The sequence below is a fragment of the Branchiostoma floridae genome, chromosome 2, assembly GCF_000003815.2.
Source record: "Branchiostoma floridae strain S238N-H82 chromosome 2, Bfl_VNyyK, whole genome shotgun sequence".
Taxonomy (NCBI): domain Eukaryota; kingdom Metazoa; phylum Chordata; class Leptocardii; order Amphioxiformes; family Branchiostomatidae; genus Branchiostoma; species Branchiostoma floridae.
The window spans coordinates 34585676-34601964 of NC_049980.1; the positions used below are offsets into that span (position 1 = coordinate 34585676).

Genomic DNA, 16289 nt, shown 5'->3' on the forward strand with positions numbered 1-16289 from the left:
AAGGAAAGTGATCTCAATGTTTTTTTTGCTCACTGAAGAGCTAGTCTTTCCACTGGTCATGACAGAGAGGACAGACGCTATGTACAACTTATTTACATGTTCATTGTACCGGCGAAATTTCCCTAGCTCTTTTCGACAAGCACAATGAACAGTGTCCACGGCTTAATGCCCCGTCCTTTAAGGACTGCAACCCTTCCGGTAGTGTATGTATATCTCGGGTGAACAACACAGCCGGAATCAAACTCACAGCTTCTAGTTCCAGAGACAGGGCCGCTAACCACTGGACTACACGCTACCATGTAATTTGTGTAAAAGCTTCTTCTGAATGTGATGATGATATAGCCTACACCAGGGCTTCCTATGGGGGTAAATACGGGGATTCTTAGAATTTGGCAAAAAATATTGGGAAATTGGCCAGAGGAGACAGTCCATGCTTTTGTTAGTAGTGTGGACGGCCAAACCCTCTGGTAGCAAAACTTACCTGATGGCAAATTATTATCCCCATAATTAATGGCCATAGTAGTCAGTACGGTAGAGACAAAATAATGATGTACGATACATCAAACGTTGAACACGTGTGCATGTTCACACACGTACATCTTTGGGATCAAGCTCTTTTGCCTCCTATTGAGTCCTAATGTTCCATGATGAATGACTAGCTGTGAATTGATGTAAGTCAGGCTAAAGACGAGTGTTTAAAGGTGATTAGTTTGCTCCACTGTTGTGCCGCTCTGCTGACGATTTGTCCCTGGTGACGAGATATCCACCAGAACTGCATACAACCTATACTGTAAATGCAGATATTTTCACGGTGGTTTTATGTTTGCAGTTTCGCATTGCAAATTTCCCACATTAAGTTATATTAAAACCACCGCAAACATTTTTCCATGGCACTAAGAGACTACAGTGCGTAGTGCTACCGCGGACTTGAAACCACCGCGAAAAGTCCGCTACCCAGAAATTAAATCCCAGCAAACTTAAATTAATAGATGCATTTACAGTATACATGGTGAACTGGTAGGCATTGAACACGCACTTTAAGTTTTAAAGGCTCAGCAGTTATGATTATCATGTTCTGGAAAGCTTTTAAAGGTTCTCGGAAAAAGAGCCAAGAAATGACAGTTTTGGGAAGGTGATTGGTTACCACGGAGATGGTACAGTTTAATGAAATGATGGAGATGGGAATGATACTTTTAGTTACCGGGTAAGCCATGCCTGCTTAATTTGTTGGTTCTTGTAGTTTTTGGACATTTTGAATTTAAGTTTTTTTTTAAAGTTTTATTTTTAAAAAAAGCAGAGGACTGGGAAGAAATGTAGCATCTGACTGTGCTGACTCCCTGTACTGTGTGTAAATTGTACCAATTCAAGATGTAGACTGTACCCTCCGATTTCATGTTTCAATCTAGATTTTTTTAAAAGATCTATACCAAGAAATAAAAGTACAGTAGTTATGGCCTTATGTAGCCATCTAAAGTTATTTCAGAAACCAGAGAAGTTTGTGGGAAAAAACTTCATGATTGTTTTTCCAATTACAATACATGGCAAAAAGTCCACGGCCTAGGTTTTCTCCTACCTTACACAAGTATGACAGATATTTTATTATCTTTCTAACACACTGATGTCAAGAATATGGTGTTTACTTAATATACTTTGAAAGTTTGATATCTTTACGTACACAAACCTATGAAAATATCTGGGTACACCGGCCGTGCACCCACAGAAAAAATTGGGTGCACCTTTTGCACATGCACCCAGTACTGTAAATGCAGAAATGCTCACGGTGAATTAATGTTCGCGGTTTTTGCGGTGACCACTTTACCGCGAATTTAAAACCACCGCGAACATTTTTCTATTATGGTATTAGATTGTAGTCTCTGGTCTAGTGTAACCGCGAAATTAAAACCACTGTGAAGAGTCTTTTTTCCCACTACCGTGAAATTAAATCCCCGCGAACTTAAATGCATTTACAGTACTTCCAGCCCTGACTGTACACGTGGCCATCTCTGATTGTGACATTTAGTATGATAAGTACAATTTGTCATGACTGCCTTGTTCTTGCCCCCAAAGGTAATGACATTTGCTACCAACAGTCACTGAGGAGATTCCAAGTTTCACCAATTTTACAGACAAATGTCAGAGTGTTGGAACATGATACTCTCACAAACTGATCTTATAAATTCCACTCAGGCTTATAGTTTTAGCCATTCATGCCTCCAGGCGTAAAATTTGATGCACTGTTCTGAAAATGATAAGAAATTGCACTTGACACCCTTACACTGGGGAGTAGATCCTCTGACAAGCATGAAATTCTCATTGAGCTGGGATGCCACTAGGTCATTTGTGGTCACAGTCTTCTACTGTGACCTCTCTAACCTTAATTTTGCCCCTCGGGAATGCACCATTTTAGTGCCATCTTAACTTAAAATCCTTGAAAACTCTGCACCTTGGATGGAAAATGAATGCCCCCAGACTCCCCTACAATGGTCGCACCTACTAGCTATATCACTTACCACCACTCACCAAGAATTTTGGACACCCTATAGTAAAATCCTACCTAAAAGCCTACTGAGGAGACCCCAAGTCTAACCAATTTTACAAACAAATGTTAGAGTGCTGCTGGAACATAACATGCTCACAAACTAGATCTTATATCTATACCACTCTAGATGTATGAGCTGCAATTTATGATCAATTTAGAGTCAACCAAACATATACTTGTGTGACATTTTGCCTGATAAAGTGTGCTTTCACTCAGTAGCTACCATTATTGCTCCATGCCATGGCCTTTAGGATGATACAGTCAAACCTGCCCAAGCGACCACTCCTTCAAGATCCTTTCCATCTCCAAAGTGCTCTATTTAGATCAATGCAAGCATGAATGATGAAGCAGATGTTTTCCCTTGCATGGGGAGACCACTAAGACCCCATTCACACTCAGAAAAACGATTCGAATAAAACATGTTATCCGAATAAAACTTAGCAGTATGAACGCTCCCAAATCACTTGGATTTCATCGATTCGAATCCCTCGCGATCCACCTTGGGGAGGTAGATAGAACTCCGGGAGGTGGATAAAACTGTGCCGCGGGGAGTCTCGATTCGTACGATTTGGCAGTGTGAACGTGCAAGTGGATAGGATTCACTTTCAGTGGATAGGATGCAACTTATCAAAGGTGAGTTTGCTCCCGCTCCCAGATCGTTCTGTCTGCCGCTCTGGTGGCGTACATCTGAGCTGTACTACAGCTAGCCCAATATGCAGAAGACTTTGTCGGTGAAACCTTCTCGCGATCAAAGATCGTCGATTGCGTTCCCTTCTACGACTACAGAACATTCTCCAGAGGAACAACAGCATCCCAAGTTGGTAGATTCCCGCCATTTTGAGCTGTAAGAAATGACGCTACCCTTTGACCTCAACATAATGTTTCATTCGGATAAGACTGAGGGCGCACTAATCGGATTGCCTAAGACGAGTGTGAACGCAATATTTGGATCGGATAGAACTTTTTTTATTCGGATAAATGTTTTATCCGAATCGTTTTTCTGAGTGTGAATGGGGTCTAAAGCGAGAATGCATTAGTAGGGAGAATATAATCGTTTTCAATGTAGTATGAAATTGCAATTCAAGTCTCTCATGTATCTGTGCTGTGACTGGGGAAGTAGTAATTTATGGTGGGTGAACGACAAGACAGATTCAGACAACTGTTATATATTCTGCTGAAATCAGGTTGGATGGCTAGGCAATCTGGTAAGGATGGGATCTCACAAGAGTTGGAATGCCGTCATGAACCAGTAGAAGATGACAATTTTTTTTAGATTGTTGACTTGAAGGGTTTTGTTTCTCAGAGTCAGAAGAAGGGGGTTGAATAAGGGCATTGTACTTTTTTTGACGACGCCTCAGGGGAGTCGTCAAATGGTATATATTAGGTTCAGTCTGCAAAAATTCTAGGAATTGCACAGGCATCTTTCCACAGGAATGCTAGTTCCACAGTATGCTGGGTATGCAAGTCACCCCCCCCCCCCCCAAATCTCTACCAGATGTATCTCAGGTATGCAATGGTGGAATGTAGGTCACACTGACTCCCTGGAGGAATTTAAAATTCTAGGAATTGCACAGGCATCTTTCCACAGGAATGCTAGTTCCACAGTATGCTGGGTATGCAAGTCACCCCCCCCCCCCCAAATCTCTACCAGATGTATCTCAAGTATGCAATGGTGGAATGTAGGTCACACTGACTCCCTGGAGGAATTTAAAATTCTAGGAATTGCACAGGCATTTTTCCACAGGAATGCTAGTAGTCCACAGTATGCTGGGTATGCAAGACCCCCCCCCCCCCAATATCTACTAGATGTATCTCAGATATGCAATGGTGGAATGTAGGTCACACTGGAGGAATTTGTCCTTTGAAACGTAGTCGTAGACAGGGAAACTCTGCACAATGGATCACATTGTCTTGGTTGTTATGTTATGTTATGAAGGATACATTTTCTTTTCTAGAGCTTGTTCAAGCCATACGCCACAGGCAGACAGGAAATACTTCATATAGAGGTCATGATCTTGAATGATGGCATCCAATGGTTATCATATTCAGAGCCAAATATAATTGTTCAACGTCTATTATACTATCCAAGGACTGGAATATTACGAAGTAGGACAGCCATGTGGGTTAGGTGCAAGAAAGTCATTCAAGGACGGAAGTGCTGGAAACAGTTGGTTCATCCTTATTTTTTATTCTCCACTACACACTGTAATGCTCAGCTATAGGTTTAGGTCACTGGCAGACCATTGTGCTGTACCAGGGATAGTACATTTCTGCTGGCTGTAGGTTTATGTTACAGGTGGGCTAGTATATTGTGCCAGGGATAGTGCGACAGGGAAGTTCCAGTCTATTTCAGATTTGAGCTGTATTGTTGTTCACCTCAATCGTCGTCATGGTAATAATATTTTTATTGCCAGTCTTGTTGTAGCTGGAGGAAAGGCTGCAGGGTTGGAAAGACTGGGTGCATGTGCGCTTCTGTGCCACCGAAGTTTTGGTTATTGGTGCACAGATACTTTACTGCGTACGAATGTACGTATGCAACTGTGCAGTAATCTACAACATTTTCATGATCTAGGTTTGAAAAAGAACTTGACCGTGTTCCTTGTTTTAAATTTTGAAGTTAGCTTCTCATCTGACCCCCCCCCCCTGGGTTTGACAGATGATGATGAGGCCACACCAATTTAATTTCTTGGTTCACAGATTCTTTTGTAAAAAATATGGAGCGAGGGGGCGAAATAGAAATAAAAATAGAAATTGTAAAATGGTTGGGGTAAAGGTAAGGGATAGTCAAAAACATAAAGAATAAAACGTTTTCAGCTTGAAAAAAGTACAAAAACACTATAACTGTACAGTAACAGCACCTGTTCGTTGAAAATTACAAAAGAAGTGTCAGTTTTTAAGTTTGTCCCATTCTTCATGAATGAAAAATATAACTTCAATAATAATACCCACACTTTAAGGAGATTATAATACAGGGATCTAGCCATCGTCCGTTTTCCCGTCAATTGATGGAAATTTGCTGCGTCTGACGGAAAAATTTTAAAACCAATCCGTCAACCTTGACGGACAAAAATCCTTGGTGGAAGCTACAGGCGGCTTGGGGACGCCATCCACGGCTGTAAAAGCCACACACTGTTTGTTTTGCTATTGTTATGATTGTTGACAATGTGTGTCGGCGCCCTTTCGCATACGATAATCTCATTAAAACCCATTTTTCAAGGTCTCAGTTCAGTCCTTCTGATTAATTTTCGCGGTTTTCGCGACGATTGTAATTGGCTGACGGAAAAAAATTTCGAGCTGGCTAAAGCCCTGTTATAATATAAAGGCCAATTTGCTACACCAGAAAGTTGGTAAATGGTTTCATTAATGGTGAAAATTTGCTGAGTGGTAATTTTTATTTTTATTTTCTTTTTCCAAAAAATAGGAGCGAGCGAATCCATGAACCAAGAAATTAAATTGGTGTGGCCCGATGATAATGTTTTACACACAACATTACTTCGGCGCACCTAAATGTTCAGGTTAGACACACCTGAGTGCACTTGTTGCCAGAGAATAACTAGGAGTGCCGATGTTGCATGGTGGAATAGTAATGCTGAACACGTTAAGCAGAACACAGGCAGTAACCAGAACAATGGCAGAGTGGTGATGTCTGAATTACAGGTGATGTCTCACAGGAAATGAACCGGAGGCATCCTGGCGTGTATCTCATCATTTCTCCTGATGGCAATTTATCAAATCTATAGGAGGTAATTTACAACCTACCTTATGCAACAAAGGGGCTTGCTAGACTGACTGAGCTCACTTCTAGCAGCCCTTACACAAGTTACAGTGGTCAGGCCCCTAGAAGCTTGAAGACCAACTCTTCTAACTTTCATCATCATCTTCATCATCATTTGTCCTCCTCTATGAAGTGCAGCAAGTAAAGTTTGACTTCCAGTACAGTCTGTCATACATCGCTGCGAGAAGTTCTAGGTCATCCAGTCCAGTTTCTGACTCAATAATCTTCTAACTTTAAGTTTTAGTTTTAACAGTTGGTCTAATTCTAAGGCAGGAGAAGACTTCTTCTTTTGATTTATTGAAGACAGTGTAGCATGGAGTAATCTTAGACTAATAGAACTGTCTGTTACCTGAGGGTGTTGGAGGCTGAGATTACACGTTTCCGTGGTGACAGACAATCCTGAGCTCCCATTGGACAGGACTCATGTTGTCATGGTGATATAGAATGATGAACTCTGGGATAGGGAAAGCTTCTCTTGAGACTGTAGGTGTATGCCCACAAGCCATGATCAGGCAAAGTAGCCCCTGGCATGAGTAACTGAGGCTACGTATAGCTCGAGGGCTGGCTTCCTGTGTTGAAGCCCACAGTACAGTATGTCATGTTGCTTGATATGTGATAGGTCCTGTTGTTTCTGTACAGGTACGGAGGTGATTTGTCATGTTGCTTGATATGTGATAGGTCCTGTTGTTTCTGTACAGGTACGGAGCTGAGGGGCTGAGCAGAGTGAGACGGAGAGGTTGACTGGGACGGGTTTTCATTGGTGAGTCTGTCTACTCATCTATTCTGTAGTCTTAGGATTGGATTTAAAGGACCAAAATGTTTTTGATTCAAATTTGATGGGTTATAAATACAGTCAAACCTGCCCGAGCGACCACCTCTTCTCAACGACCACCTGGCCATTTCGACCGCTTTTTCTCGGTCCCGATTTTTTTTCCCATTTTTCCCGATTTTTTTTCGCATTAAACGACCTTTTCTCAACGACCACCTGGCCAACGCGACCTCGACCGGCCCAAATTGGGACCCATAACGACCGCATCATTTTCAAAATTGAGGTTTTCATCGATTTTCTATGATTACTAGCGCGATTTTGTGCCGAAATAGGCCAGTTTGCGTCGGATTTTGACTGCCATTACAATATTATGATAGCTAAAAGTGGATCTGAATAAAGTCAAGTCAAGTCAAATAAGGATGGCGGCGGTCAATGGGTGGGTCAATCGGGCAGTCTACTGTAATATGAGAGGAAATTTCGTTGTAAGAAAATCCGACTTTAGTTGTTACAGAAGTTTTTTTCTTTTAAATCTATATCATTATGAAGTGAACGACTGCTGAAACGTATATAGCCTCATACTTTTTAAAGAAAGATCTGTGTAATGCTTTTGTCCAACTGTACTGTACATTCACCCTCGTGGGTAAGTCACGCTATAGGGACGTACCGGGCATCGAATTCGAAAGGTGCACCGTAGTTATTTCAGATATGGCGATCAAGAACACAGCGACGCATGAAGGCTTGTATAGTAACTGACAGCATCAAAGTTCCCTTACTGTCTAAAACGTTAGTGTACAAATATTGAGCTTTAAAACACTGTATCGCATAAACGCTCGATAAAAACTTGGGGTTAAATTTACAATTTACAGTTTGCATCGGGCATGTTTTAAGTCGATACTCTTCTCAGCGACCACCTGCCCAAATCGACCGTTTTTTCCCGGTCCCCCGTGTGGTCGTCTTGGGCAGGTTTGACTGTACTAGGTACTAGTAAACTATCATAGTTGAGGAGCATGTACATGTATCTATTATATTCTTGATAATAGATACAAAATATACTTTCTTTCATAACTGTAATTATACTTGTATCTGTATGACTTTATAATTATTATTTCCATTCAAAGTCTAGCATAGTTTTCAAATTTTTAGGAATTTTCAGATTTAGAAAGAAATCTAAAGCAGCTTATCACAAATTACTTAAAGATTCTGAACTTGAAGTTGAACAATGGAAAATTGATTGTTACCCTTTGAGCAGTTGTATATATTGTTGTAATTGTTTGAAACATGTATTTAAGGCCTATCGTGATCGCCAGTAGTGTCTCACTGGTATCATGATACAGTTAAACCTGTCTATAGCGGCCACTCAAGGGACTGGAGTAATATGGCCACTATAGACAGGTGGCCATTATAGAGAAAATGTTGATCAATTGACCATGAGCAAGCTACACATGATTTCAGTTCCCACTAATCTTTCTCACCAAGTAACATTGTCTCGATCGGTAAATTCACCCACAAAGACTTGCACTTTAATGCTCAAGGCATGCATACCTTCTGCTACCGCCAAAATGACCCTGTCAGGAACTCCAAATCCTCGCAAACTACAATTTCAAACTGGGTGCAGGGTGACATAAGGCTGCAGTATGGTTGCAATAGGCAGTGTTTCTGTATCAACGGGACCGGAAATCTTGTGGCCGTGTTGGACAGGTGGCCGCTAAGCCTATTTCTTAATCATTACGAATCTAAGGGACCGACAAAAAGTGGCCACTATGGCCAGGTGGCTGCTCTGCAAAGGTGGCCGCTAATACAGGTTTGACTGTATTCATATTGCACATCAGTGAGGCGAGTGATGAGTAATCAGCCCCCATTACAGACTCCTGTGGAAGAATGTTTTTGTTTCAATCTGATTTTCTTTCCTGATAAGTTAATTTTTATCATGGAGATCTACTAATGATCTAACCATGGATAGTGAGTGAGTGAGTGAGATGGAGAAATGATAAGAGAAAAATCAAAATAACCAAACCAAAAAATAAGAAAATGGTTCTTAACAGAAAACAGTGCATACTTGAAAAAAAATGTTTCCTTCAGGTATGAGTCTGCAACATTTAGCTATTGAGTAATCATACACTGATTAGATACAAGTTTATTAATTTACATATCTTATTATGCCGTGTAATTCTAAAGACTGCAGAATGTGTAAACATGGTCACGCATGTGTTCTGTCAGAAATTTGTTTGATGATTTAGTATTGGACTCATCTATTTGTAATTATCTTTGCAACAAGATTACTCTCTTATTCATTACATCAACTGTTAAATTTTTATCTCATTTCACTCGTGTACTGTGTAATTAAAGATATCATACTATTATGATTATATTTTATATATTGTGATAGGAAGCGTGATTTCTTTTCTAATGTTGCCATTACCTTATAAGTCCCAATTCCCCATTTGATTTTGAAATGTAACTGAGCTCTCAAAGCTTTGGCATCAGAAAAATATGGATTTTGGTTGCATGAAAATGAAAAAGCTTGCGCAATCTTTATCTTCCACTGGCATGCAGTCATAGGTGAAGAATATCAATAGCATTTATTGGCTTTTGTATCGCCCATTGTTGATTGCAGGGCTCGAAATCATTGGTAATACCTAACCCGAGAATTCAGACACTACACAAATTGTGCATTTCTGTGTATAACCTAAGCTATTAATATGCTCCTTTTTGTAGTAAATTATATAGTTACTGTAGTAGTAGTAGTAACCTTTATTTATACTGGTAATGTCCTGTCGACCTACATATGTAGGGCTGGAAGCTAAAATTCATTGGGTAACTTGACTCAAGCGTTGTTAGGATTTAGTCTTTCTTACGACACTTGAGGATATGCTGCGTACTAGTCTAAGATAGTGAGATCGCGTGGCGCAATTGGCAGCGCGTTGGTCTCAGGCCCAAGAGCTCCTGAGTTCGAATCCGGCTGCCGTGTCACCGATCTTGTGCCCTTGGGAAAGACTTAACTCAGGTGTGAGTGAGTACCTAGCGACGGCTAGTGGCGTTGACAGGCCTTTGTGGCAGTGACACTGGCCATAGGGGCATGTTCGGACTTGACGCACCCGCCATGACACACGAGTTGGGGGTAGGAGGAACCCCTTGCATCCTTGGTCGGAAGTCCTCCTAGGAGAAGTAAACTCAAATAACAAACCTGAGTAAATTTTATAGTTGGTAGTAGTTCATCCACAGTCAGGATTTAAGAGCACAGCTCAGATTTTGGATGCACAGACGTGCACATGCACCCAGTGTATTTCCTGCCCTGAACTGTATTTCTCATTGTTGTTGAAATATACAGACTGATCCCTCCTCCCATGTAATAGGTGTGACTGTTTTTGACGGGCTGATTGCAATGATATATGTGATGTTGTTACTGAATCCCGTTATGCATGAAAACCCTGCGTATGAAAAAACCATTGATCGTCTCTGCTGTGGTATTCCGTATTACCCAAGGGGTGGATTACGCCACGACTTGTAGCGTATTGGTCGATACGACTTGTTGCCAGACAATTTTGTTCCATTGTTAAATACCCACCGGAATTATAGGTAAGACAGCGGGCTGGGAATTGCAAGTGATGCGACCACGGCATGTAACAATTATTTTAATGTACGTAATGGTGACATTAAGCAACCAATTTCTGATGATTTGATAAATTTTCCATATACAGTTCAGACTAGGGGTTGAAACCGGTACAGAAAATTCAGGTACAGTACGGTCCAGGTCCAGAGGATCAGGTCCTGGGGGGACCTGAATCTGGACCTAATTTGTGAATGGGTAATACTCAAAACATTGGTCCATTTTGCTGCAAAGGAATCTATATTCAAGACTTCAGAGTAAACAACGCTAACTGCCTCAGTCTGTTAAGTTAGACAAAGTTTGACAGTAGAAACTTGATGAAAATGAGTATAAACTAATCTTCTACTTCGCTCTAACTTGCTATTTTCTCAGACCAATAACACTCAAAACACGTGAACGCCTGCTGCCGTAGTTCCGGTACAATCTGTTCACTTTCTAATCGGTCCAATATCTGGTCCACTGAATTTTTTCAGTTGCGTTTTTTTCTGGACCAGTCCAACAAGAAAAACCTGTTTTGTACCAGTACACTTTACCAGTACCCACCCCTAGTTCAGACATTAAATAATCTAAAAGTGTTTAAGGCAGTTACATCGAGTTATCAGTTGAAGTGCCGATGACGTCAGCATGTTGTGTAACATGATACATGTAAATGGCGACCCCAGCTGACCTCTCCATGGTCATGCAGGGATTTTCCTTATACAGATTTGATGCAATGTGAGGCGATTATGTTTCCATTGCCAAGCTCACAGCAGATACATCCAGACGGTTCCAGAAGTGAGGGTGCCCACCTGGTGTTGATGGCAACCTGCTGTACTTGGACTATATATACGTTGTGTACTGGTGTAAATTTTCAAGATTATGTAGATCTTAATGTTACATAAAAAGAAGGATTCTGTTTCCAGGTTGCAAGGCGGTTGCATCCAGTCATGTCAAGCTGATGTAATTGAGTGTGTGATTTTCCATTTACCGCTCTGACGTATATAAAAGTATTAATAGCACACGAACAGACTATGTTTCCAGGTTGCAGGGACGTTGCATCCAGTTGTGTAATGCGATTGTGTCATGTTTCCGTGGTTACGATTGCATCTAGCTGTGTAATGTGAATGTGTCATGTTTCCATGGTTACCGTAGGAGGCGGTTTCATCTTGTAGTGTCCAGAAGTTTCCGGATAAAGTGCCCACCCGACGTTGATGGCAACCCGCTGCACTAATATGGTGGCAGGAGTTTCCTCTGCGGAGCTGGAACGTTCTCAAGGTAACCATGGCGATGGAACTGCAGGTGACGAGGCAACGGCACGTTTCTGGAGGGTCACTGCTGCGGGCGTCGAGCGTCATCGAGGTGGGTTCATCACTCGCACTTTCTAAGACATACATTACTTTCTCTATTCTGAAATAATCTGTTCTAGCATTTGAGGAATATTGTGTTATTTGGCAGATTGAAATGTCTGCAATGTTAAGACTGTTTTAATTCATTACTTTCACTTTCTAAGACATACATTACTTTCTCTTTCATCTCCATTCTGAAATAATCTATTTATTTTAGCATTAATTTTGGTGAATTGTGTTATTTGGCAAATGAAAATGTCTGCAGTGTGTTGATACTTCTTAGGCATCGAATAAAGAATTTCTGCTTCAACAAAGGCCACAATGTTTCAACTTCAAGGCCACATTATTTCATTACTTTCTCTTTGTTTAAAATGTGCAATTTTGGCTATCAGAAAATTGTCCCATTTGGCAGATTGTAAAATATGCTAGACCAACAATATTCGTTAGAATATGTATCATGCTTCATATAATTGACAAAGGATAAATTTACTCAAAGATTTCTGCTGTAGCTATTGTTTGATCTTCACTTACTAATAGGAGTTTTGTATATACATATATATAGCATATTGGGTCATGTATAGCATGTTGATGATGTCTTCCTTTTATTGGAAGATTCTACATATACCATTGCCTCGGGCTGTGTACAGCCTTTTAATCTCCGTCTCAGCCATGTTGCCATCCGTCCTGGAATAGTTACTGTAGCAAATCCTAGATATCCCTCCAAGACCCAGTCCAGTTCAGCGTCTTGGTTAATGTCTAACTTCTTAAGTACAAAATATAATCAGAAGTCATTATGCTTCAGGAAGTTCTGTTTTCTGCAATATTCAAAGACATTTAGCTTGTGTGTGTTTTTTTAGCTTGCAAATTCATAAGTTAAATGCTATGATATTTTTCCGTAGTCTCAATTTTTTTCTGCTAATTGTTTCGTGTAGATGGGTATTTCATGTTAATCAAATGTCTTCATTAAATGACACATTTCTGCTACAGGTAGTGTCCAAATGCATGCAATATTCCAGGTTTTCAGACCAGAACCTTGCGGTGCGCATCAACATCCCAAAACTGTCGCTTGCTTGTCAATGAAAAACTATCAATTTCTGATCCGCATTCTAAATTCCAAATCTAAATTTGCAATAATTCAACATAAGTTGTATGTTTTATTTGAACAAAAAAAACCAGATGAGTTGAAAATCCAGAAAGCCAAAACCAACCTGGCGTTGCCGACATTTGTACCTTTTAGCATTGATCCCTGTAAACCCTCCAGAGTGTTTATTGCCAAGGTCTGTCATAAACCCACATTACCAGTAAATGTACCTTACCTTAGTAAATGTCACCTTAGTTTAATGGTGTCCTATCAACAACAAGCTGAATTCTCCAGAGCATTTTACACCATGGTTTGTCATAATCCCTCATCATCTGTAGATTTCCCTGCTGTCACTTTACTTTTACTGGTCTCCTGTGAACAACATACTGAATTCTCCAGAGTATTTCTTGCCATGATTTCTCATAAGTCCACATCATCATTCTTGTATCTAGCTGTTGTCACCTTACTTTTACTGGTCTCCTGTCATCAACAAGTTGAATTCTCTATAGAATTTCACACCAAGGTTTGTCATAAGCCCTCATCAATTCTGTAGATTTCCCTGCTGTCACTTTACTTTCACTGGTCTCCTGTGAACAACATGCTGAATTTCCCATAGAATTTCACACCGACGTGTCTCATACCTGTAATTCACTTTGTCTTCTTGGTACCAAACTTTCATGGTCTGAGAAAATTTAACTTGTTCTCGGAACTAAATGTTCTCGGTGGCAGCAGGTGTGCGTAAAAAAAGTCAGCGATTTATTTGTTGTCGGTAATTATAAGTTCATATTATAGTCATCACCGTGAAAGCCGTGAACATAAAAGTGCATTGAAAAAATCAGGATTTACAGTATTATTAAGTCCACATTATCTGTAGATTTCCCTGTTGCTTTCACTGGTCTCCTGTGAGCAACATGCTGAATTCTCCATAGAATTTCATACCAAGGTTTGTCACAAGCCCACATCATCTGTAGATTTCCCTGCTGTCACTTTACTTTTACTGGTCTCCTGTGATCAACATGCTGAATTCTCCATAGCATTTCTCACCAAGGTTGTGTCACCTGTAGAGTTACTTGCTGCCACCCAATGTACATGTATTACCGGTCTCCTGTGAACAACATTAAAGTGTCAGCATAGATTTGAAGGTCCCTGCATATTCTAGTCAAGGCTGAAAATTCATGTTTTAACCTGGATGTGCTGTCGTTCTGATATTATGGTGGCAGATAGGTTGTGATTTAAGGAGGAAATTGTGTAGGTTTGGCCCCCTTGCAGCTTGCTCTGGAACCGCATGGCTCTTTTGTAAAAAACTTACAATGTGAAAATTGGAGCTGTGCAGGTATTTCTGGTGTCTACCTGCACCTAACCTGCACTGGTCCATGTACTGGGTTTTATACATAAATGTCATGTAATGTAGGTGTATATGGAGTGTTATTAGCTGCAAAAAATAGCAATGGTTCCTGAACAATTTTAGTATGATCCATACTTCCTAAATTCAGAGTGGTGCATATAAAATTTGTCTGGAGTGGTGCAGGTAATGTTACCTGCACCAGTGCAGGTATGCAGAAAAAAGTATTTCGAGCCCTGTAATGTATGCAATCATGACTTTATACATGAGGAGCTAGGATATTAACTTCGTGGATTATAGAAAGAGACCTTGAATAATTCACCTGAAGGGAGACTGTCAATTCAGAAATCCTGCCTCATAAGCCGCAGCGATATTGGGTCCAGAAAAGATTCATCAATATCTACATTGTATTTTGAAAATAGGTCAGATAAAATTGCCCTGTGGCACATCTCAGCCAAGCACGTGGTCCAAGTGATATGCAAAATTTATGTTGCTTTCTTCCAGTTTATACATGGTATATTGTCATCTGTCATCACTTCTTTGGATACTTTAACACTTGTTATAATTTTGTCTTGAAATTTGATTGTGTTGTTTTAACATTACACAGAGTTGTGTTGACAGAGTATATAATAGCAGAGACATGGCATCAACTTAACATGACTACATGACATTGTCATATTGTGGATCTTTGACCAGACCTAACTGAGGTCAATGCCAACTGCCAGTGATTTTTCATTTTAAACAGTATCAGTGTTGAATGAAGCCTGTTTGGCTCCAGGAGATACCAGAGCACATACAAGTGTCCTGAGAATGCCCTGTATGTGGACCACTGCCCACAAAAAGTTAACACTTCCTCTTCAGGCCATACCAATTTAATTTCTTGGTTCACGGATTTTTTCATAAAAAATATGGAGCGTGAGGGCGAAATAAAAATAAAAATGAAAATTGTAAAATGGTTGGGGTAAAGGTAACGGCTAATCCAAAACAAAGAAAAAAAGTTTTCAGCTTGAAAAAAGTATAAAAACACTATTATTGTACAATAACTGCACCTGTACCCACACTTTAAGGAGCTTATGATATAAAGGCCAATTTGCTACACCAGAAAGTTGGTGAATGGTTTCATTGTAAATGGTGAAAATTTGCTGAGTGGTAATTTTTATTTTTATTTTTTTTTCCAAAAAATAGGAGCGAGCGAATTCGTGAACCAAGAAATTAAATTGATGTGGCCTCAGTTGATGTACAATCTTCATGTTCATGTACAAATGTATAGCAGTCGTATGTGTGCAAGTCCCCACGTACGCATGCGAATGTGTCAACAGAAATAGACGTTCTGCCCGGTACATGCCGCTTTCACTTGCTTGTTTTGAGCTTGTAGTTGAAACTTGATACAGTATTGATGGAGATAAATAGGTGGTTCTATTTTAGACTTCACTATAATGTTGCGAGGGTCTGCATGGGGAAAGGGGGGTCCTGACAATGCTACACTCATATGTCACAGGGGAGATTGGAATCCAGGGGGATTCGGAATCCTCCTAGGGGAGATTGGAATTCCAATTTCCCCTAGGGCAGATTGGAATTCCAATCTCTCCTAGGGGAATCTGGAATTCCAATCTCCCCTAGGAGAGATTGGAATTCTTATGGAGACCATAATGAGTTAGTGACTCAATGTTCTCAACCGTTTTTTTTCAGTTAGCTAAGCTTCATTATTTTTTTGGCATCCTTGCTTTTGGCCTTGTTTTTTCTGCCAGCTTCTTTGTGTGAAATTGACTAGATAGAATTTAATTTGTCAAATGATTTAGTCTATCTTCCAAAACAATTTAATTCAATCTAATCTGAATTTCTGATAAAATC

The 16289-nt window shown here is 40.2% G+C and overlaps 1 protein-coding gene across 1 annotated transcript in view; it reads left to right on the forward strand.

The window, feature by feature from the left end:
• The window catches only part of LOC118409225 (transient receptor potential cation channel subfamily M member 1-like), a gene marked incomplete in the record, with an annotated part of 118080 nt that overhangs the window by 2282 nt on the left and 99509 nt on the right, over positions 1-16289 (forward strand). Inside the window, 2 exon segments of the mRNA XM_035810093.1 lie at positions 7013-7074; positions 11822-12028. Coding sequence (XP_035665986.1) covers positions 11951-12028 — 78 coding nt within the window.